This window comes from Ailuropoda melanoleuca, chromosome 16 (assembly GCF_002007445.2).
Source record: "Ailuropoda melanoleuca isolate Jingjing chromosome 16, ASM200744v2, whole genome shotgun sequence".
In the NCBI taxonomy this organism is placed as follows: Eukaryota; Metazoa; Chordata; class Mammalia; order Carnivora; family Ursidae; genus Ailuropoda; species Ailuropoda melanoleuca.
This window is the reverse complement of record NC_048233.1, coordinates 66560192-66583018: the sequence shown is the minus strand read 5'-3', so window position 1 is coordinate 66583018 and position 22827 is coordinate 66560192. Positions and strand designations below refer to the sequence as shown.

Below are 22827 nucleotides of genomic sequence, written 5' to 3'. Positions count from 1 at the left end.
CTCATTCTTTCTTGATCTGTAACTTTATCAAAGATTAACATATCTATTTTCTTGTTCTTCCTGCTTCTGGCATGAGAAAGATTCTGACTCTAAGGTGCTTTTGTCCACATTGCAGATGCCAGATTGCATCTCTTCCCTAAATACAGTCTCCCTAGGTGATATCTTTCGGGTGATTCTAAACACTGTTTATACGGCTGTTGTGCACAGATTTACAACTCTAGCTCTGATCTCTCCCTTACACATCAGAGGCCTTACCTGCACAGCTTACTAAAGATCCCTAATTGTATACTAGTAGGCATTGCAAGCCTCGGCAGGTCAGAACATAGAACTCCTGATTCTTTTCTCTCCCAACCTGGTCCTCTCTCATTCTTCTACAACAGTTGCTCATCAAAAATACGAGAGTCCTGGGGTGCCTGGGTGGCTCAGTCAGTTAAGCGTCTCCCTTTGGCTCAGGTCATGATCCCCAGATTCCTGCTCAGCGGGGAGCCTGTTTCTGCCTCTCCCTCTGCCCTCCCCCAACCCCCTACTTGTGCTCTCTCTCTCTCAAATAAATAAAATCTTAAAAAAAAAAATCACAGTCCTTTGTTATCACTAGCTCACACCCAACCAGCAAGTCCTATGACATGGGGCTCTCCCTCCAAAATGCATCCAGAACCTGCCCACTTCTAATCCCATCCACTGCTACTCACCGGGTCAAGCCCCGTCTTTCCTGGAGCACTGCAATCTTCTTTTCCCCTTTGCCCTTGCTTCCATCCTTGTCCTTATTCTTCACACGGCCGCCAGAGTGATCCCATACATGACATCACACCTCTTCTCTCCTTATAAATCTCCTTTGCATGGATTACAAGACCCTGCATGACCTAGCCCTTGCCTCCCTTCTGTTTCCATCTCTTTCCCCTCTCTACCTTAGTAGTCTTCTTTTTTTTCCCCTCTCACATGTCCCTTAAAAGTGATTTTAAAACTGTGTAACCATTACCCTATAATACCTCCCCTTAGAGCCTCGTTTGCAGAGGTGGATGAAAATCTTTTGTATATCACCTGCAAAGTGCTTGTTAACATTCCTTTGACATCTGCTTCCAGTTAAACAGGGAATTCAAAATAGCTTTCTCATGACAGTAACAGAAAAGGCGATGGTGTCGTTGGCAGCAGTTTCAAACAAATGCTTAATATACGGGCTTGACTCCCTTGGACTGGTTGAAGGAGAAGGACCAGGTGGTAACAGAGGGTTCTAAGTACTGTGGCAACTTCCTTGGCAAGGAGGGTGGAGTTGGGGAGGGATTTAAGAATTCCCGAAGGTCAAGTGATCTAACCCAGTTGGGGTTTTTTCCTGCTTGGATAGGGAAGCTGTAAAAATGCACCACCCACCCACCCACACACCCACCCACACCCACATACACCAGTTCAGGACTGCGGTGTCAGGAATTCCCAGGTGGGATACCTATCCGACGCGCGAAGGAAGCCCAGCGGGAGTGCGCAGGGTTGATCGCAGTAGCGGCCCCGCGCCTGCGCCGAAGCCTGCGGGCCCGTGGAGGACCGCCACCAGGGGGCACCCGGGACAGGCTCGGCCGCTCTGTCTCCGCCCCCGCCCGATCCCCGTCCCTCGCTGCCCAGGCAGAGCAGAGAAGGCGGAAGTAGGGGTGTCTGCGGCTGGGGCTCGGGCTCCGGGCGGCCCGGGGTCGCAGCAGAAGCGGCCTTCGGGTCGGGAGATTGGCGTCCAGGCGGCCTCCACCCAGACTGAGGAGCCTTGGTGGAGCCGAGTCGTGCGGCCGGCTGGAGTCGGCGGCCCAGCGGACGAGAGCGGTGAGTCTTCGGACGTCTCCTCCCCGCGGCCGCGGCCTTTTCCCCTAGGTTGGGGACGCCGCCCCCTCCTCTCCAGTTTCTCACAGGTTGGGGTCGCCGCCCCCTGTCCCCTCGCTTCCCAGAGGTTGGGGAGGCCGCCCTCTGTCTTCTCGCTTCCCGTAGTCTGGGGACGCCTCCCCCTCTCCTCTCACCTTTGCTCCCCCTGCCTGCGGGGACCTGCTCCCCTCACTCCATCCGCCCGTGGGAATCCCGCGGCCCCTTCCTTAGCCCTACTTCCCTTCACCCCGCGTATTCGCCTTTCCAGAAAAGGAAATTGCCTCTTGGATTTTCCCGTCCCTCGGAGCTGTTACCAGCTTTATTAAAAAAAAAAAAAAAAAAGGAAAAAACCCAAAAACAACCCGTAAACCTTTTAAGTTCCCATCGCTTTCTGTCACTGTCATGGGAAAGCTATTTTTGGGTTCCCTGTAGAACTCGATAGAGGTCCCAGGCAGCAAGTTAAAAAAAAAAAAAAAAAAAAGGTTCAGATGACATGAATGTTTCCTCCCCCGCCCCTGCATTCGGTAGTTGTAGAGATTGTTCCAGACGCTGGGTTGATAAAGCTGTTCCTAGTATTTGGCTTTAGGGGAACTCCAGTTGAAAGTTAGGACTGTCTTGAATGTGAACAGAAAGCACCTAAAGTATTAGCAGCTTGAATGTATAGTATTTGTGTGTTTCTGTGTTTGTCGGGAGAACGGGTTACTAATGTCTTGCTACGCAGGGGTAGAAACGAGAAAAACTTGTAAAGAATATCTAAGTTTTGACCTTGTGAACCCCACCACTGCCATATTATCCACTCCTCTGTGATTACTGGGGAAGATGGTTTTTTTCTGATTTTGAGTTGGGATAGGCCAAGGACAGTGTGGTCTTTTTGTGACTCAAGGATGGAATGTGTTTCATTCAGGCCCTTGTTGCCCACGTGATGAGCCCAGTTTCTACCTACATGTACTATATACTTCTCAGTATTTTAGAATTGTAAAGGCCAGACCTTTTCTGTGATAAGTTGGGATATGTGATGCTGATATAATTTTGGCTCCTTGGATTTTAAAAGAAGTTGTTCAAATCCATGCCTCCGGGAGGGAATCAAATAGTGCCTAGGAAGGGGAATGCCTCTCGAATTTGTATTCAAAATTAAGACCTAACAATTGACTATTTTGCAGCATTTCTTGGCCATTGCAGCACATTTACAAAATCTTTGCATTTCAGGAATAGATTTTAAAGAGCTGGTGAATAGTTGTTTCTAAAGCTAGTAGAAGAACAAAGGTACTTTCTCAGCATCTCATTTTCTGTCTTTTTACTTTATAGGAGTTCTTTGTTTTGCCATGAATGAATTTTCCATTGACTTAAAATTGACCTATTTGAGACATACCCTGTTGATTTCTTAAGCTTAGAACCTTTCTGTCATTAGCATCTGTTGATCTTTGAGGAGCACATTTTTGTGCGCCACCATACTCCCCCCTTCCCTAAGATATTTAACGGTGTACTCTTTGGATTATAATATATACCCAGATACTAATATGTGGATTTAAGCCATGATTTATGACAAGCCATGATTTATGACAATATTTATTCATTTTGCAGTCTAAATAAGTCATCAGTGGTTACATCCCACAATAATTTATTAAGGCAGTGCTTTGTCAAAAGTTCAAAAATAATAGAAGTAAAAGCCGGTGAATCACTGAAGTAGTCATTGGTAAAACTTTATTGTGCACACCAAAAAACTCTTTGCAAACCAGGAGCAGTTGAACCAAAACATGGAATGAGGCTCAGGGGGATATTGTTATAAAGCAGCTTACATAGTGAGAAGGCTGTGACTGTTTATTCTTCACAGTGATTGGGTAGAATATTAGAATTTTTTTAATGATAGGGAATTGGTCAGTGGTTACTTTGTATCAACCTTGGGGAACACTTCAGGTTTTGCCTATGATTTCCAGCAAGTTACTTAACTCTTTTATGCTTCATAGTTTCCACTTTGATAAAATGGGGACAATAAAATTGTTAAATAAAATTACTATTTAGAGCTGCACGTAATACCTCATTCTTCCAGATGCTGTTCTAAGTGCTTTGCACATATTAACACATTTAATCCTCAGTAATTCTGAGGTGGGTTTCGTTATTATCTCCTATTTATACATGAGGAAACTGAGGCATAGAAGGTTACCTGACTTGTCTGGGTCCTACACCAAATGATGGAGAAAAGAATTAAACCCCTACCATCAAATTCCAGCACCTCAACTCTTTACCACTTCGCATACTGCGTCTCCAGCCAGAACAGTACCTCTTCCTTTGTGATCTTTTTGAGAAGAAGAAGGTGTCTGTAAAAGAAGAAGGTGTGGAAGTAAAAGATACAGGATTACTGTCTTAACCCACTGTTTAGCCTAGTGGCAGCCAGGATTTTCATGTGAAAATGAAACAGGCAGTGGGATAAATGTCTACCATATTGACTAGAGGCTTACATTCTGTTTTGAGAACTATATTTGGCACATATAAGGAATTTTCCTCTGGTGTAATTATCTGCAACAGAGACTTGGTTACATAGGCTGTGAATTGCTCTTAGACATTAGCTTCTAATTCATAAATACTATAATTGTTTAGAATTTGAAGGCATCGCACCTACCCATGAAGGCAATAGTTTTCCATAGGTCAATGAAACCTCACGTGTTTTTCCAGTCATTAATAATGAGACATAGTCACTTGACCTGACTGATGGCAAAAGGACATACACATATATATTTTCAGTTCCATTCCTTCTACATAATAGAAATCCCCATACTGAACATTTAGAAGTACCTATAGAATTTTAAATCTAGAAGAAGAAACCAAGAGCCAAATTGTTAGGTTTCCCAAAATCACACATTGGTAGTTGCACATGATCACCTGATTCCTTGTGCATTGCTGTTCCTTGCACTGCTTGCTGGTCATACTGTGCTCTTCACCTTATGATACTTGAAGGAACTTCAGTAGCATAATTCAGTTCTTCATCAGATGCTTAATGAGCACCTGTTATATGAAAGATCTTGTGCTAAGGACTGAAGATAGGAAAATTCTTAACTTCAGTTATAGGAAACAGACATATAAGCAGATAATTATGACATAACTAAGTGTTATGGTTGAGGTGCTTTTCTTCTTTTAATCTTATATTCTCTCTTTCTCCTAGATCATGAACTCCTTAACTCAGAAAATCGTAGTTATGAAGCAAAGCTCAAAGAACTTTTAAAAGTTTTCTGTATATAGTATTAACATAGCTAATGTATATCAACCAAAAAGTGACTTGCATAGTTCAGCTCTGACATATATGTGTGTGTATGTATATGTGTGTTCAGGCATTTTATTCCTGTTTCTACAGAGCAATTGGTAATCACGTTACTATGAGTCTGCTAAACTGTGAAAACAGCTGTGGATCCAGCCAGTCTGAAAGTGACTGCTGTGCCGCCATGGCCAGCTCCTGTAGCGCTGCAGCTAAAGATGACAGTGTGAGTGGAACCGCCAGCACGGGGAACCTCTCCAGCTCTTTTATGGAAGAGATCCAGGGGTATGATGTGGAGTTTGACCCACCTCTAGAAAGCAAGTATGAATGCCCCATCTGCCTGATGGCATTACGGGAAGCAGTACAAACACCATGTGGCCACAGGTTCTGCAAAGCTTGCATCATCAAATCAATAAGGTATGTGAGCGGGGCGCCTGGGTGCCACATTCAGTTGAGAGTCCGACTTCAACTCAGGTGGTGATCTCAGCGTCATGAGATCAAGCCCCGAATCAGAGTCTGCTTAAGACTCTGCCTCTCCCCTCTGCTTGTACATGTTTTCTTTCTCTCTCAAATAAGTAAATAACTCTTGGGAAAAAAAATAATAAAGTACGTGAGCATAAGAACTGTGTCCAGTAACAGAACCAAATACAGAGAACATTATTCCATAGCACACAGGACCTCCCGAGAATAGTCTTATATGTAAAAAGTTACTTAGGGAAAGGCACACTGGACAGAAAATTGAGAAATTTAGATTCTTACTCATTTCTGCTGTGGTATGAAAGGTAACTACTGTCCTGTCCCCTCCTGACCCTCAGATAAACAGGTAAATTAGCTATTTCTACTTAAAGCAGTTCTGTTGCAGACTAAGGGGTGAGTCTATGCTTTTAGAAAATAATACAGAGCAAATGTGCCTTAGGGGCACCTGGCTTGGTCAGTCAGAGAAGCGTGCAACTCTTGATCTCAGAGTTGTGGGTTTGAGCCCCGTGTTGGATATAGAGAGTGCTTAAAAATAAAATTTAAAAAAATTTACCTTAAATGATGATGCTGTTAGAATGTGATAATCTCAGCCATACAAAGAATGCTGACATTTAAGTGATCAGTTATTCTTATTTTAGCTGTGTTAAATTCTGTTACCTGATGTCTATGGACAACTGTAAAATGAAAGGTATTTTTAAAGGAAGTATTAGTTAATGGCTCTACTTCATAATATATCCAAAATCAAATTCCTTCTCACCTCCTCCACTTGCTACCGCCATCTGATTCACCATCAGCCCTCACAGCCCTCCTGCTTCTACCCTTGCCTTCGTCCATACTGTTTTTAGTACAACCTGTTTCAGTAAAATAAGTAAGATGATACCATCACTGCTCAGAACATTGCAGCAGGTCATCTGAGAACACAAGCCAAGGTCCTTGTAAGGCCCTGTGTGATAGGCTCATAGTCCATTTTCTGACCACCTCTCTACTACACTCCCTTCCTTCCACCGGTTCATTCTGCTGTTTCTTGAACTGTCAAGCGTGCTCTTGCCCCGGGGAGTTGGCTTTAACTGCTCTCTCTGCTTGGAGCACTCTTACTTCAGCTAATTGCTTAGCTAATACTCTTTCCTTCCCCCAGTGTGGCTCACATCTCACCTTCTCATAGGTAACTGAGCCACCCTATTTATACCAAAGCATGATTACCTCCCCCCCACACTCTCAGTCTCCCTTAACCTACTTTTCTTTCTTCCTTAGCACCTTTCATCTTCTGAAATACCAGATAATTTGTTTATTCTCTGCTTTTGTTTAACTGGAAGATAAGCTTCTTGGGAGCAGAAGTTGAGATCTCTTTTATTTCTTGATATTTCCGAAGTGCCAAGAACAGGGTCTGACACACAGTTGGTGCTCAGTAAATCATAGTTGCTTTGACCAAATGAAGGTAGATGGGATTTCCACAAGTGATTCAAATTCATCTCCTAAGAAATAGATACATTTTACTATAATTCAGAAGTAGATGGGAATATTTTTAGGTGACTAAAGGGTTCTGTACAGAACAAAAATAGCGGAAGAAGGTGGGGGGGATTTTATGTTCTTCAGTACGTTTCTGGTTATATTGGTAAAATCATTCTTAAGCTGGCTCTTCACTAGTCTTACAAGTTTTTCTCTTTCAACTTTTAAATTAACTTTAGCATAAAACTTGAATTTAGGGTAACTGCATCCATACTTGGGACTTGGCTTGATTTAAATTGCAAGGGAACATGTGACTTGTGTCAATTCTTGAAAAAACTGTGTTACCCACTGTTGAATTGGTAAGATCTGTTGAGGGTAGGTTTTCTCACCCTCCTCACATGGCACTTTGGGCCAGAACATTTTTTGTTGTGGAAATTATTGTAGGATGGTTTAGCAGCATCCCTGGCCTCTGTTCATGGATGTTATAGTATCCCCCTCTCCCCAACTCTGACACCCAGAGTGGTCTCCAGACATTGCCAAATGTCCCGTGGGGGGGCAGAATTGCCCTGGTTGAGACCAGTGGTTTGGAATGTACATGAGAATGATGTTAAAGGCTCAATTTTTTTTTGTTTATATCGTTATGTTGGCAATAAAAATGGATTGTTGGTTTTCCTGTGAGTAAAAATGTATAGTATTTTACCAAGTGTCACACATCCCAGGAAGGGATGTTTTTTAGTAGCAAAGTTCATGCAAGTAGTGGGACATGGTCTGAAAAGGAAGTAAAACCCACAAAAGGAAGTCCGAGCTTTTTTTTTTTTTTCCTGTCTCCCTCCAAGTTAGAAATGACCATTTAACTTTAACTCTGAAGTTCTTAAAGGAACAGCTCTGGAATTTTTCAACTCTTACAGTCATTCAAGGAATCAGAATCTATCTCAATTCAATTCCGTTTTCTTTTGGAGTGATTGATAATGCTGTGGACAGTGGTTTCCAGTTTACTCTGTAAGGTCGTTCTTATTTTTCTCTTAGTCGTCCATCACTTAAGTTTTGGGCATCTATTTCTTTGCTTCTCACAAAGTATTTGACAATGTAGTAGTAACATGCATTCTGAGAGAGGCCTCATAAAGACCATGTCTCTCACCTTTATTAGTTCTAAGACTTTTGACAGCAGACCCCATTTTTCAGCAGCTTTTTCCCTGCAACAGCGATTGGCACTGTTGGTTTACACATAGAAGGAGCTCAACAAATATTTGAGTGATCCAGTAGCCTACCCGACCTGCCATATTTTGTCAGGTAAAGATTGAGACATCCCAGAAAGTTAAAGGGTAGTGTCAGACACCCAAGCTTCCTAGGGATGGTTTTTCCGTTGTAAGATGGAATAAACCACTGGGAATCAAGACATAGAGGTGCTCTAACTCCCTACTGCAGTGTACCTTAAACATAAAGGAAACCTTCTGTTACCTGTGAGCCAGAGTATTACAGTGACCTTAAAATATGACCTCGTAGGGGTACTGCTGATTGGTTTTATTTTTCCTATGACCAAGCAGCACAGTACAGACATGTTGTTGGCACACAAGCCGTACATCTAGTGCCGTCTCTCTAGGACGTTGTACGGCTGCTCACAGAGCAGAGGCCTGCCAGACTGCCACAGTTCCCACCCTTAACTTTCACTTCACTTCATGCCAATCAAAATATGATTTTAGTCAATTTTTCTCATTTTTTGCTTTAAATCTTTCCCAAATCTAAAATGCACATAGTTTTTGATAGGTAACCAAATGGTGCTAGTTGTATTCGTTTCAGTGAAGAACGCTTGTTAAACTGTTGCAAAAGAACAGTTTATTTTGGTGATACCCCATATGATGTGTTAAATTACTTTCCATAGGAAATAATCAATGGAGAATTTATATGCAGTGACTTAAAGTTTTGTGTTTTCTAACATTAACATTTGTTTAAATCTGCTAAGTGTATGTATCTTACTTGTTTCTTTTAGGGATGCTGGTCACAAATGTCCAGTTGACAATGAAATATTGCTGGAAAATCAACTATTTCCTGACAATTTTGCAAAACGAGAGATTCTTTCTCTGATGGTGAAGTGTCCAAATGAAGGTTGTTTGCACAAGATGGAACTGAGGCATCTTGAGGTATTAAAATTATTTTCTGTTAGCATATATGCAGGGCAGTTCCTGAAGGATATGCACTTTGCTGTGTCCCATCTGTGCCTAGTATATAATAATTGGTTAATAAATTCTTGCTGAATTAATATGAGTTCTTTCATAATTGAATATAAATATGAGTAGAAACCATATATTTCTTATTCCATGTACTCAGTCTTTGCCCCAGTGATAATAAGAAAGAAATCAGCATTCTACTACAAGTTTTTTCAGTGAACATTATCTGCAGTAAAACAGGATTTCAAATATAAGCATCACATGTTAATCTCTTAATTTTGTTTCTCTCATTTGGAAATAAGCAGCAAACTCCATGTAGTCTGTCATCTTAGTATCCTAACCATACTTTTTTTCTCTGTTTTTATTTTATTATGAGCTAAATGGGGTCCTCCTACAGCTTGAGATTAGCTGAAGCAATCAGATAAAAGCATTTGCTTTTTAAATAAAACAGTTCTTAGCTTGGTTGTTTTACAAGAATTAAATATTGTTTATGTTGTATTTGAAATTAAGTGTTTAAAATGTATTTGCGGGGTACCTGGGTGGCTCAGTCAGTTAAGTGTTTGCCTTCAGCTCAGGTCATGATCCCAGGGTCCTGGAACTGAGCCCAGCATTGGGCTCCCTGCTCAGTGGGGACCCTGCTTCTCCCTCTCCCTCTGCTGCTCCCCCTGCTTGTGCATTCTCTCTTTTTCTCTCAAATAAACGAATAAAATCTTAAAAAAAAAAAAACAAAACTCTGGCTTAACAATGGGAAGCCAACTAAGTCTTTAAAAAAATAAAATGTATTTGCAGCATGCCTACCTTTACTTTAGCTCCTTTTGAAGGAATGGTCCCTTTTGACACAGTACTAAATTGATAATCAGAAAATCTGACTTCTTTCCCTAATTGGATACATGAACTTGAGAGTTCACATCCTGTGTATAAACTTGTAATTCACAACCATTATTTAAATTGAGTAAGGCCAAGGGCACCTGGGTGGCTCTGTCCATTAAATGTCTGACTCTTGATTTTGGCTCAGATCATGATCTCAGGGTCATGGGATTAAGCCCCATATTGGGCTCTGCACTCATTGTAAATATGCTTGTCCCTCTCCCTCTGTTCTTCCTCCTATTCACTCGCTCACTCTCTGTCTCTAAAATAAATAAAATCTTAAAAAATCAAAAATAAATTCAGTAAGACCTTCATATGGTGTGTGCTAGACAATACAGGTTCAGTAGCCAGTTCTATAAAAGGGAACAGTATATTCTTAGATTATTTTTTAGGCAATTTCATAAGGATTGGCAGTACTAATCAAAGACATTTTCCTTATTACAGGATCACCAAGCACATTGTGAATTTGCTCTCATGAATTGTCTCCAGTGCCAACGTCCCTTCCAAAAATGCCAACTTAATATTCACATTCATAAGGAGTGCCCGAGGAGACAAGTTTCTTGCATGAACTGTGCTGCGTTGATGGCATTTGAAGATAAAGAGGCATGTACTAACTTGGATTTGTTAATTTCACTACTTCTTTAAAACAAAATTTTAATGTACATCTGAGGGTATAGAAGAGGATGTTACTCCAAATCTGAGTCTATATTATCAGTGGTGGAAGATTGACTTTTAAGAAAGGGGTCAGTAAACCATTTTAGTAAGTAGGCGTAGAGTTTATACTTGTATATCTTTCTTAGAAAACATTGTTTATACTACTTAACCGCTATAGTAGATCTGCAAGTAACACAAGCTTCTAGGAAGGACATAGGCTGTATCCTTTTCTATGTGATATTTTAATGACCAATTTTGGATTAGAGACAAGCAAGTAGAATGGTTACTACTTTATCAGACTTACACTTTTCTTTTTGAAAAGGAGAATGGGTGGTTAAAACTTGTATGGAGAATAAAAACCATGAAGCATATTCCTTTGGTGATAATTTATTGAACTACATCCATGTAATGAATTCACTTTTCTGTACATATGTTATGCTTCAATTAAAATGTTTATCTTTAAAAGAAACATTATGGTGCTTGACAGCATCATAGTGATAGAGCAGTTTTCCATTCAGAAACTGAGGTGTGGAGAGGTTAAGTAATTTTATGTTAATATAGTCAGTGGCAAAGCTAGCACTAAGATCTAGTCCAGGATCCCCATCCTATGTCCTCTTTACTAAAATAACCTACCTATAATTTGTTTTTTTATAGTGACAAAGATACTTCCTTAAACTTTATTTCTTATAAATTCATCTTGGTAATTTTCCCTACTTTCTTAGAAGGTCAAGCATATTCATTAAGTTGATGAAATATTAAAGAAGTATGCTAACTTGCTAAACATGTAGAGAAGTCTTAGGCATAATTAGAGCAAATTGATGTCTTCCTAAACTTCAGTAAGTTAAGTGGACTTAACCTGGAAGCTTAATTACTTCTCAGCATAGCAACTAAACTAAGTTTTGGAACACAAAGCTTACCTTCCTTCATCTTGCCCTAATAATACTTCTGTTCTTTTAACCTTCCTGGTAAGAGTTTTAGTTAAGTCATCAAGCTGCTGCTGGAAATTTTTGGAAGGGGGCCTTTGGAGAATTATATTACTGGTAAATTTTGTCCAAACTAGTTGCAGAAGAAGTTCAGAAGAAATGATTTAAAAGATTCGCTTGTGTACTGCTCATATTCTTTTAAAGAGCTGGAAGGTGAGATGAATCTCATTACTACACTGGCCCCCTTTGCAAAGAAAATAACCTTCGTACTTTATTCTTATATTTTTGTTTTGCACAAATTGAGGTCTTTAATTTTTTATAGTGAATTACTTTTTATAAAAATAGACTGTTTTTACTTTTTCAGATTTTCTCATGCTTTTTTAATATTTTTCTAATAAAATTTAGGTGCATGACCAGAACTGTCCTTTGGCAAATGTCATCTGTGAATACTGCAATACCATGCTCATCAGAGAACAGGTATAATGATTCCCTTTCACAAGTTAATATTTCCATCAATAAAGAAACAAGTTAGGCTTTTAATGGGAAATTTAAATCAATAAAGCAAAATGAATACAGATTGAAGAAGTATTAAAACAAAAGTTTTCATGTAAATTAATAGAGTACTTTCAGAAAGAACAAAATATTCAGCCCTAAGTACTTAAAATTCCCAAGTCATTAGCATATACCCATGTTTGTGTATATTCTTAAAAATTCCTACCAAACCCAGGTCATTTTAAGTTAAAAATAATCAAAAAAAATCTCCATTTGAAGAAAGAAAAAAACTTCGAGAAATACATATTTGCACACTGTGGGACAGGGATCTTAAGTGTTGAGAGACCAGCTGAAAGAGAACAATGAAACAGAAGAAAGCAAGTCTGTTCAGTAGTAGAGCATTATTTATACCTGTAGCCCCTGAGACCTGTTGGGACATTTTGAGATTTCTAAGATGGGTAGCGCCTCTGTTCATTTGTGCTGTAGACTGCTAATGGGCATCATGAAAACTAGTAGTTACAATAGAAAACTGTACATTTGTATTAATAGAGAACGGAAAATTCCATCTGATTGCTATCTTTTGACATTTGGGGAATTTACCCACAAAATATGAATATTAGTCATTAAATATTTATACACCCATGAAATCTGCAAACCCAAAGATTGTAATTGATTACTTTAATAAGTAGCAGCAAGCAAAACTCGTCACTTGACTAAACTTTTCCATTTGTCTTTTAACAGCGTCTTTTAGGTTTTTTTTCCCAATAAAGCCTTAATTTGAAGCTGTTAAACTTCCTTTTCCTTATGAAGTCTCACCACCTTAGTTCTCTTTTTTGCTCTGTTTTAATATTTGAAGGAGACCATATATCACATATTAAACGTAGCAAAAATAAAATAACGTATGAAAAAACTCTAGGTTAAGAGGAAACGTAGGTCTTGATATTGGCTGTGCCCCTAACTTGCACACTGATCTCTGATAAGAAAGCTCACATTTCTAGATCAGGAATCAGCAGAACAGCCCACCAGCCCATCTGGCCTACTGCTTGTTTTTATAAGTACACTTTATTGGAACACAGCCATGCCCATATGTCCGTGTGTTGTACATGGCTAGTGTACCATGATGCTAAGAGTTGAATACTTGGGACAGAGACCAGAAGGCCTACAAAGCTGAAAATACTTACTATCCGTCCCTTTACAAAAAATTCTGCAGACTGTTGTTCTAGACCACTGTTCTAGATTATGCAGAATGAAGAATTGGACTAAGTAGTTTCTATAGTCATTTCTGCTTGAAGTATCTATGAATATAGCCAAACTAAATTTCTAAAGGGAATTTGGCTCCACTTTCAAAGAACTTGATTCTACATAATGGATCTCACCTTAAAGAATGTGTTTTAGAGTCCCCAAATCAAAGGCTGAGACTCTCTTTAGAACTTTTATTAATGTTCTTAAAATACCTTCTAACATCTGCATCTCCCCCCTGGTAACCAAAACATGCCCTGGTTAAAAGAAAGATTGATGGGGCGCCTGGGTGGCACAGCGGTTAAGCGTCTGCCTTCGGCTTCAGGCGTGATCCCGGCGTTCTGGGATCGAGCCCCACGTCAGGCTCTTCTGCTATGAGCCTGCTTCTTCCTCTCCCACTCCCCCTGCTTGTGTTCCCTCTCTCGCTGGCTGTCTGTATCTCTGTCGAATAAATAAATAAAATCTTTAAAAAAAAAAAAAGAAAGAAAGAAAGATTGATGAGAGCCTGTCGTGAGGGAAATAATGGCCACAGCCAGTGGTTTCAGTGTGTGTAGTTAACTGGTCCCTATTAAATGGCCTGCACCACAGTGAGTCTGGAGTTTACCGTTGTAGTTGCCATCAGAAGGTGCTTTTTCTGTAAAGTGCCACTAGAGGGGGTTAGTTCCTAGCAATAGAGACATTCATTTTCTGGAAATTTGAGCGATTTGGGGGGATGATATGAGATGTTGCTCTTTCCTTTCTCTGTGTCTTTTGGAAGTGAATATTATTTTGATCTTTGTGGGCTACACTGTTCCTGTTGCAACTACTCAGCTCTGCGTTGTGCAAAAGCATCCATAGACAATACATGATTTTGTTTAAATGAAATGTAAATATTTCAAATGTGATCTTATTAAACTAGAACATGATATGTAAGGAGAACCATTTTTCAACCTTTGTTTTGGTTTTCAGATGCCTAATCACTATGATCTAGACTGTCCAACAGCCCCAATTCCATGCACATTCAGTACTTTCGGCTGCCATGTAAAGGTAAGGGTTTTTTCTTTTCTTTTTTTAATTCTTGACTATGAAAGAAAATTCTGTTCTATAGTGGAGTTGACAATACCAGTGGAAGGGGATATGGCTGACATGCAGTGTATAAGCTTTGAGCTCCAAAGAGAAATTGGGACTCAGAATATTGATTTGGGGAAGTGGTTCACGATGATAATAGAAGGTTGATCGAGATCATATAGCATGAGTGTGTACAGGAAGGAGAAGCAGACCATCAAAGGAGTCATGAGCAGACTGTATTAAAAATTGGTGAACCAGGTAAGGAAAAGGTGGTAATTATTATGCTTTCCAAAATTAGTTTCAAGACTAGTGATCAGAGTCAAATATTTGTGTCAAATATTTGAGTCAAATATTTGAGATTGATGGCTATTTTTTTTAAATATTGGTTTATTTGAGAGAGAGAATGCGTGTGCGCACAGGGGAAGGGACAAAGAGAGAGAGAGAGTCTTAAGCACACTCCCCACTGAGCACAGAGCTGGCCCTGACTGAGGGGCTTGATCTCACAGCCCTGAGAACATGACCTGAGTTGAAACCAAAAGTCGGCCACTTAACTGACTGTGCTGTCCAGGCGCCCCAGAGATCAATGCTTATTAATGATAAGTTACTCTTTCTGGAGAGTCCAGCTATACTTCTGCTTTTCCGTTACGCTTTTTTACCTGACTTTTTACAATAAGCATGCATTTAGTAATTTTAAGAATAAAGTGAGGAAATGGTGTATACTATGATTACATTTTGCGGGAAGATTCTGTATTGTATGCATAGAGAAAAAGACTTGAAGGAAATGTATCAAAATGTTAAATTGGGGGGGTGCCTGGGTGGCTCAGTTGGTTAAGTGTCTGCCTTCTGCTCAGGTCATGATCCTGGGGTCCTGGGATCAAGCCCTGAGTCAGGCTCCCTGCTCAGTAGGGAGTCTTGCTTCTCCCTCTCCTCCCCACTCGTGCTCTCTCTCACTGTCTCTCTCTCTCTCTCTCTTTCAAATAAATAAATAAAATCTTTTAAAAAAAATGTTAATGGTAGTTAGGTGAGATCATAGGTAACTCATTTTCTTTTTGGTCATCTGTATTTTCTGGTTTTCGATAATACTTGGAATTACTTTTATAATAGAAGTTATAAATATTTTTTCATATAACAATTAGGATGTTCTTGATGACATGAGAGGAGGGTGGAGACAAGAAAGATTATACTTTGCAGCAGTTTGGAAAACAAATGAATTGGGGACAGCGCATACAGACTACTCCGAGTTGTAAAAGCAAGAGGGAGAAAATGGTATTAGCTAAAGAGAGACATGAGATCAACAGAGAGGTGTACTTTTTTTTTCGATAGGAAAGCTGTAATATATTCTGAGGGAAAGGGTTAAGGGGAGGGAATGAAGATAAAGGAGGAGGGGAGAAAGACCTCTGAGGTCTTGAAAAGATGGGTGCCAATGAGAGCCCAGGTGAAGCATTAATGTTGGACAAGCAGAGAGTCCTCTCTGAGTCAGAAGAGGAGGACGGGTGTAGATCCTGATACTTTCATAGGTGGGAGGGAGATTTATCTGAGTGAAAGGTGAGAGTATTCAGCACATAGCCTCACTTTTTCAGCGAATGAAGAGATAAGATCATCTCACTGGATCAAGAATTTGATGAAGACAGAGGGTTGTAAGGGATTGAGGGAAGTAATGACATTACGTAAAAGCCTTTCATTTGGCTTGGCCTGGTCCCTTTCCTAGTCCTCACGGTATCTAGTCCAGCCTAAGGCTTGTGCTTGGTTTTTAGATGCAGCGGAATCACTTGGCACGCCACCTACAAGAGAATACGCAGTCGCACATGAGAATGTTGGCTCAGGCTGTTCAGAGTTTAAGTCTTGCTTTAGCTCCTGTACCTCAGCGTGATATGCCGCCGTATGATTCTTCCTCCGTGTCCCGGGTCTCTACTCCGTGTCACCCAGAGGTCCATAATTTCCAAGAAACCATTCAGCAGTTAGAGGGTCGCCTCGTAAGACAAGACCATCAAATCCGAGAGCTCACTGCTAAAATGGAAACTCAGAGCATGTACGTGAGTGAGCTCAAGCGAACTATCCGAACCCTTGAAGACAAAGTTGCTGAAATAGAAGCGCAGCAGTGCAACGGCATCTACATCTGGAAGATCGGCAACTTTGGGATGCATTTGAAATCTCAGGAGGAGGAGAAACCTGTTGTCATTCACAGCCCTGGATTCTACACAGGCAAACCCGGGTACAAACTGTGCATGCGCCTGCACCTGCAGTTACCAACTGCTCAGCGCTGCGCTAATTATATATCCCTCTTTGTCCACACCATGCAAGGAGAGTATGACAGCCACCTCCCTTGGCCCTTCCAGGGTACAATACGCCTTGCAATTCTTGATCAGTCTGAGGCACCTGTAAGGCAAAACCATGAAGAGATCATGGATGCCAAACCAGAGCTGCTTGCCTTCCAGAGACCCACAATCCCACGGAACCCAAAAGGTTTTGGCTATGTGACTTTTATGCATCTGGAAGCCCTAAGACAAAGAACCTTCATTAAGGATGATACTTTACTAGTACGCTGTGAGGTCTCTACCCGCTTCGACATGGGCAGTCTCCGGAGGGAGGGTTTTCAGCCACGAAGTACTGATTCGGGGACATAGCATCCCTGCATTTGTTCAAAAACAAAAAGCCGTCTGGAGAAAGCAGTGGCTTTCCTTGCCTTGTTCTCAATAATACGCAAACCAAAAAAGAAGTGGGAAGGATGTAGTACTCACCGGTGAATGTTATTAAACAGGTCACTTACCACTTCTTCCTGTTACAAATCTCTGAGGCAGTTTTTTTTTTCCTTGGGAATCTACACGTTCTGTGCTTTCTCAGAAACCGAAGTGCCTGTGGCATATTGCAGCAGCTCTTTTGTCATTTAGTATACCTCTTTGTTGTACTTCCATGGGCTTTTGCTCCAGTGTGTTTGATTGTCAGAAAGCCCGTGGTTGGACTAGTAAAGCTCAGACCTTTTAATAATAATGGACATTCCTTAAAACTTCAGCTTATTTTTATATTATATGTAATATATTAAACTTGAGAGTCACTACTGCCTCGTGCTGGTGCCAGTGAGAATTATTACTCTGGAGCTGAGTTCTCATTTTATTTGACCTTGTATGAATTTCAGAGGATTTGAACCTTAATCCTTGGAAAGCTTAAGTTCTCATTCACTCCAACCCCCGCCCCGCCCAGGGTATTACTAAGGATATTCAGAAACTAGTTTAAACCCTAAATATAACCTTACTTATTTAGTGTAGACACCTTGTCTTCTTGTTTAAATATTCCATTCTATTTGACTTACATATTTCCTTGGGGCTACAAGTAGCATCTTCTCCAGAGTTGAGAATGCTGAGAACCATGTGGGTACCACCTGCCTGGTGTGATACTGTAAATCCCTTTTTATCCATTCAGTGCAGAGTGAATTCTACAGCTTTACATATGTTCTCTGTGGCTTCATGCTTGTAGGACAAGGAGATGCACACATACAATCAACAGAAAAAATACGTCTTGACTAGTCAACCAACATGGCATCTCACTGGTGGTGACAGGAGCTGTCTGAGCCAGAAATTTTCAGCTCTTTTGAACACCTTCTGGTAGTTGTTAAATGGAATAAAACTGATATCCTAAAAACAGAATTTCTTAATACTTGGGAGATCACTGGAGATAACCTGAGAGGTCATCAAACCAAGGTGGGAAGTTGTAGTGGTTCTGTCAGTGGTTCCGTCAGGACTTAGCCTGAGTAGGTTGCTTTGGTCCAACAATACGTAGTTGAGGAGGGTCATGTAGAATGTATTGAAGTGGCTAAATGTTCCTAATAGGGAGAGATGGTTTTTGTGTTGTTGATTTATTAAGGCCTATAGATATTAAATCTTATGGTGAAATCTTGTTCTCAGGGAGTCCCACGGCTAGTATAGGCTCTTAGAAGAATCTTAGAGGACCCATACTCTGTGCTGTTTGCACAAGATTGTTTAATGCTGTCTGGTCATGAGAGATGGAATTATATCTTTCAAGGGGCTAAGTCAGAGCTCCCTGACAAGCACTGAAGATGAGCCTTAATTTCAAGAGGAAGCCAAGAGACCTTGTCTGTGGAGAAGAATGGTTTCAGTTCCAGGCAGACCCAGCAAGTGTCACTTTGACTTTTCCCTTTACTTGTGTTTCTGCCCTTCCTCTCTACCCCACATTTAGGCTCCTGCTCTGATGTGTTTATGTTACACAGTAAAAATAAACGTCATGCAGAGACCCTGTTCCCCAGAGTTACCAACCGTACACCTGCACATCACGGGTTCCCGGCTCACTTCCTGGCAGTTGGTGTCCCTTAGCTGCTGTGCCTTCCAGCTAGCTCTGGAGAATCATTGCCGCACCACCCTCTAGGTTGGGAGCCCTGCACTGCTGCTGTTCTTGTGATTGTTTTTCAGTGAGTAATTGTTGCGTTCCATTTAAGAAGTAAATGGTAGGCTTTTTTTGTTGCATCGAAAAAGCCTGAAGGAAATATACTGAACTATTTTTGATGACTTATATTCTTTGTGCTTTCTTAATATGTTTTACATTTTCTACAATAAACCTATTTTTTATGAGAGGGAAAAAAATGCTGCCATAAAACATTCAACCCCACCAAAAAAGGAAATACTATTTGAAAACTTCCTGGTCAAATTTCTATTAAAAGCATGGCTGTGCTTTAGATACTGAAGCCAGTCACTTCCTGCTTTGGTTAGTTTATTTTTTTTCTACTAACTGCTTAATCCAAACAAAAACAGTTTTTTGCCTAATTTCACCATCTAGCTTCAAGTTTCTCATCTGTAGACTAAGGAGTTGCTTTAGATGTTTCTAAGGTCTACTCCAACCATAAAATTCTGTTTTAAGAAATTAAGTCCTAACCAGCAGAGCATTGACAATACTTATTAAAGGATTTTGCCAGTAGGAAATTGCTCTGCCTTATTTTTTGCTGACATAATACTTCAGATGTAGTATCCCATCAGCCGGGCCTCATCTTAATTCAAAGAAGCAAATTTTTTTCACCCCCAAACATGTGGCATTTTCTAAGAAACCAGGCACTTATTTTATACTGGTCATTCACTGCAAATAGAGAGTGAGAGTAATATTCAGACTGTCATTCCAAATAGACCTCACCTCAGAATCAACCCTGAGATGGAAAAGCTGGTCTCTTGCATTTTTCCAATCTGCCCAACTCCAGCATGCTGGCTTCACTCAACTGGCTTTCAAGTGTTTGCGCCGCGCATTTTTATTTTACTAACCTTTGAACATGTTGATCTTCTGACATCATTCTCGAACGTAGTGAAATTGTTTCCTCTTTTCCCAGAGAGGTCCAACCCAGTGTTGGAGGGGACTGGCCGCAAGTTGTGTATTTGGCTGTGGGAAAACAAGTCACGATGTTGATTTGTAGTTGGGGAGTTTTTACTGTCCTTTGGCCGGGGCAGCAGTGACAGCTTCTGGCTATACTACGGTATGATTCAACTTTTACTATGGGGGCCAATCGAGGGAAATAGAATGAAAGGCGTGTTTTTTCCTCTAATGATGGGCTAATACAGAGATGTTGGATGATATCTGACAGTTTTTGTGACAGGTATAAAATTAAGTTCTCCATTACTGTTTCTGTACCAGTGAAGTCTTAGATAAACTAAGCATGAATTAGGCATTATGAATTATGCATGCAATTAGAATCCATTCTCCTTAAAGAGAAGCAGTTGCTCGTCATTCCTTTATCCAGGGAACCCTCCGATCTCTGGTGACCAGAAAACACTTTTAATTAGGAGAGAGGTTTTTCTGACATAAGACTTGAAAGCACTGTACTTCAATTCAGTTACTACAGCTCTTTTTTTTTTTTTTTGGCTTGTCTCAATTAAATTATGAATTATGTTCATCATTTATATAAAATACCATTAGGTCTGTTTTGTGATGCCTAGTTCCACAGAGCCTAAGCACTGCAATGCCTTAAAGAAATGAAAAATGGACAAGAGTCGTTTGTACTTTTCTTTTGAAATACATTTTTTTTCTAAAATTTCCAGATTCACACAATAAGCTATAGTAAGTTTCACAGTTGATACCATTGCATTCTATAGAATGGGGTTGACACTTCCAAATTCCCAGTCTCCAGAAAGTTGATTTGATGAAATCGAATTAGATGGCTCTCTACAGATTGTAATATTCAATTAAGCCTTCACTTTTAGTCACACACTTGCAGAGAGGCCTACTTGTTTCTCTAAATGTCACCTAAGACTTTAATGTTTTAAATTAGCGTTTTCCTCCCCCAAAATTGTTATTATAAAGTTATGAAATACTGAAAAATCATTCTAGATGGAGCAAGCATGCTGTGGAATGAGGAAATGTGGTGCTGTTTTTTTCCTCTCTCAAAGTGCTTTCTCAGCCAGACGCCAGCCCTGCCTTTAGGACAGGAGGGAAGGAGAGACCGACTCTTCTGCTCCCTCAAGGCTCGCAGCTCTGAATGCCCCCCTGGAAAGTCACCAGAGCACAGCCGCAATGCTGCTTCCCAGCCGTGGTTTCCGAAAGGGAGAGCCTCCTGTTAGAGCTGCCTTGCCTCTGCTGGCTGATTGCATTTATCCTAAAGTTCTTGCAGGTGGATTTCAGGGTAAAAATTAAAGTGCCAGTGAAGAGAAGAGCATATGGGTTCCTGTATTCCAAGAAAGAAATGCTGCCAGTCTTAGAAGCACATAATGACAGTTTTCCTCCAGTCTGAAGGAGAAGTGAAAACTGAGGGACAGGGACAGCGTTCTGTTTACGGTTTCAGCACGGTGCCCGGCATAGAAAACACGCACATATTTAGTAATGAACTGTTCATGAAAATGCTGGTTAAAACTGACCAATTTCTGGTAGTTTATTTGTTCGTAAGTTTTAGGTGGATGTTTAGATGGGTTTGGTGGTTTTGTTGCTAAACCCCAGCACTTTCTTTATGAAATTCTTCAAACCGGCAAAGATGTTGGATGAATTGTACGGTGAACAGCCACCACCTCGAATCTGCAAGTAACATTGTGTAACATTAGCTGTATCACTTAGTACATGTTAATTTTAATGGGACTTCTTCAAGTTTGGTTTCTCTTTAAAAATTTCGCTAAGATAATTAGCTTCAGTCGAGTGATCTTAAACTCTTTGGGGGAACTTGTGATATTTGAGTTGTAGCTGGAATTGTGGTCCTTACTTTCAGCTAGTTTTCAACTTGTATATCTATTATGCTGAATTTTAATCTTATTTATTTTGCCTGAAGGGATGCTTTTTATAATGGATTTATTCGAAAGTCCTTGATCAATTGTGCAGAATATTCTAATGTTACTTTCACACTTGATAAATTATCCAATTAATTTCTCTGGTGAGAATGTAATTTTGGGCCCATTTTGCTTACACAGGGTTCCAGGATTATGTTCTCAGAGGGCTGAAGAGGCAGTGTAATTTAGCATATATACCACTAAATTAGAAGCTAAGAGACTTGGATTTTACTCCTGACTGACCATGGGCAAATCAGTTATCTTTGTCTTTGTCCGTTTATGTTACCTGTAAAGAGTGGGATAGAATCTGAAATTTAGATACTATTAAATAATGGGTAACGTTTATTAATGCTTGGATCTATTAAGATCAACGCTTTATGAACCCAGGGAGGCTATTGTAATTCTGTCACCGTATGACAAGCTATGGGGTGAAAACTGACATAAAAAATTGAAGCACATGCAATGGTCAAAGCGTCATCAGAGAGCCTGCTATTGCTCAGAGTTGACTATTGCTACAGAAGTTGTGAGCAGTTTTCCTAATCCACCTGAACTCAAAATAATGTGTTTGTGAGAGGGAGTGAATGCAAAGATGGGAGGGGGTGGCTCATCACAGAAAGACGATAAACCAGTGTGCAGCGGAAGAGCAGGATGCATGAAAGGGAGGGCTTAAAGGCATTACTTAGATTCACTGCCACACACCTTCCACTGGGCCCTCCAGCCACCCCCCATCACCACGCACAAACCCAGAGAACAAGCCCCCAAGTGGCACCGGGGCACCGGTGGTCTCCGTCAGGTCAATACAACTGGATTGCAGGGTTGGTGGAGGGATCAACAGGGTTTCCACTCCATTTAGTAGATAAGTGTGACCTGTTCTTTCCAGCCCTACGTTATGCATACAGATTTGCATTGATCTCACAAAGGCACTTGGAGCTTTTACATTAGATCCTGTCTTACTAGTGGTTACAAGAGTCTGACCAAAACAGTGTTTCTTGAATGGCCCCTTATTGAATGTTAGTGTACGTGAAAACAAATGCCAGACGCTCCCATCTGTTGTGGATATTCTCCTCTCAGCTTGTGTATAGCACCAATAGCTTTACCAAAGAAGTACTCTGACTTAAAATGAAATATATATATTAAAATATAACTGGTATTCCGGGTGTTTGTTTTAATAAAATAACTACACTGCTTTGATT

General features: G+C 40.5%; 1 protein-coding gene across 1 annotated transcript; it reads left to right on the top strand.

Annotated features, from left to right (window-relative positions):
• The first annotated feature begins 1603 nt into the window (after positions 1-1603).
• On the top strand, positions 1604-22827 carry TRAF6 (TNF receptor associated factor 6). Its single transcript, XM_002926497.4, has 7 exons — positions 1604-1800; positions 5183-5500; positions 8994-9144; positions 10483-10641; positions 12021-12092; positions 14295-14372; positions 16148-22827. The coding sequence occupies exons 2-7, from the start codon at positions 5205-5207 to the stop codon at positions 17015-17017; spliced, it is 1626 nt and encodes a 541-aa protein (XP_002926543.1). The 5' UTR covers positions 1604-1800; positions 5183-5204; the 3' UTR covers positions 17018-22827.

Bases quoted from the DNA above. Each gene is read 5' to 3' on its own strand.
- TRAF6 (XM_002926497.4), top strand. From the start codon at position 5,205: ATGAGTCTGCTAAACTGTGAAAACAGCTGTGGATCCAGCCAGTCTGAA. The intron at 9,145-10,482 runs GTATTAAAATTA...TCCTTATTACAG, and splicing joins TGGAACTGAGGCATCTTGAG to GATCACCAAGCACATTGTGA. The intron at 14,373-16,147 runs GTAAGGGTTTTT...CTTGGTTTTTAG, and splicing joins CTTTCGGCTGCCATGTAAAG to ATGCAGCGGAATCACTTGGC.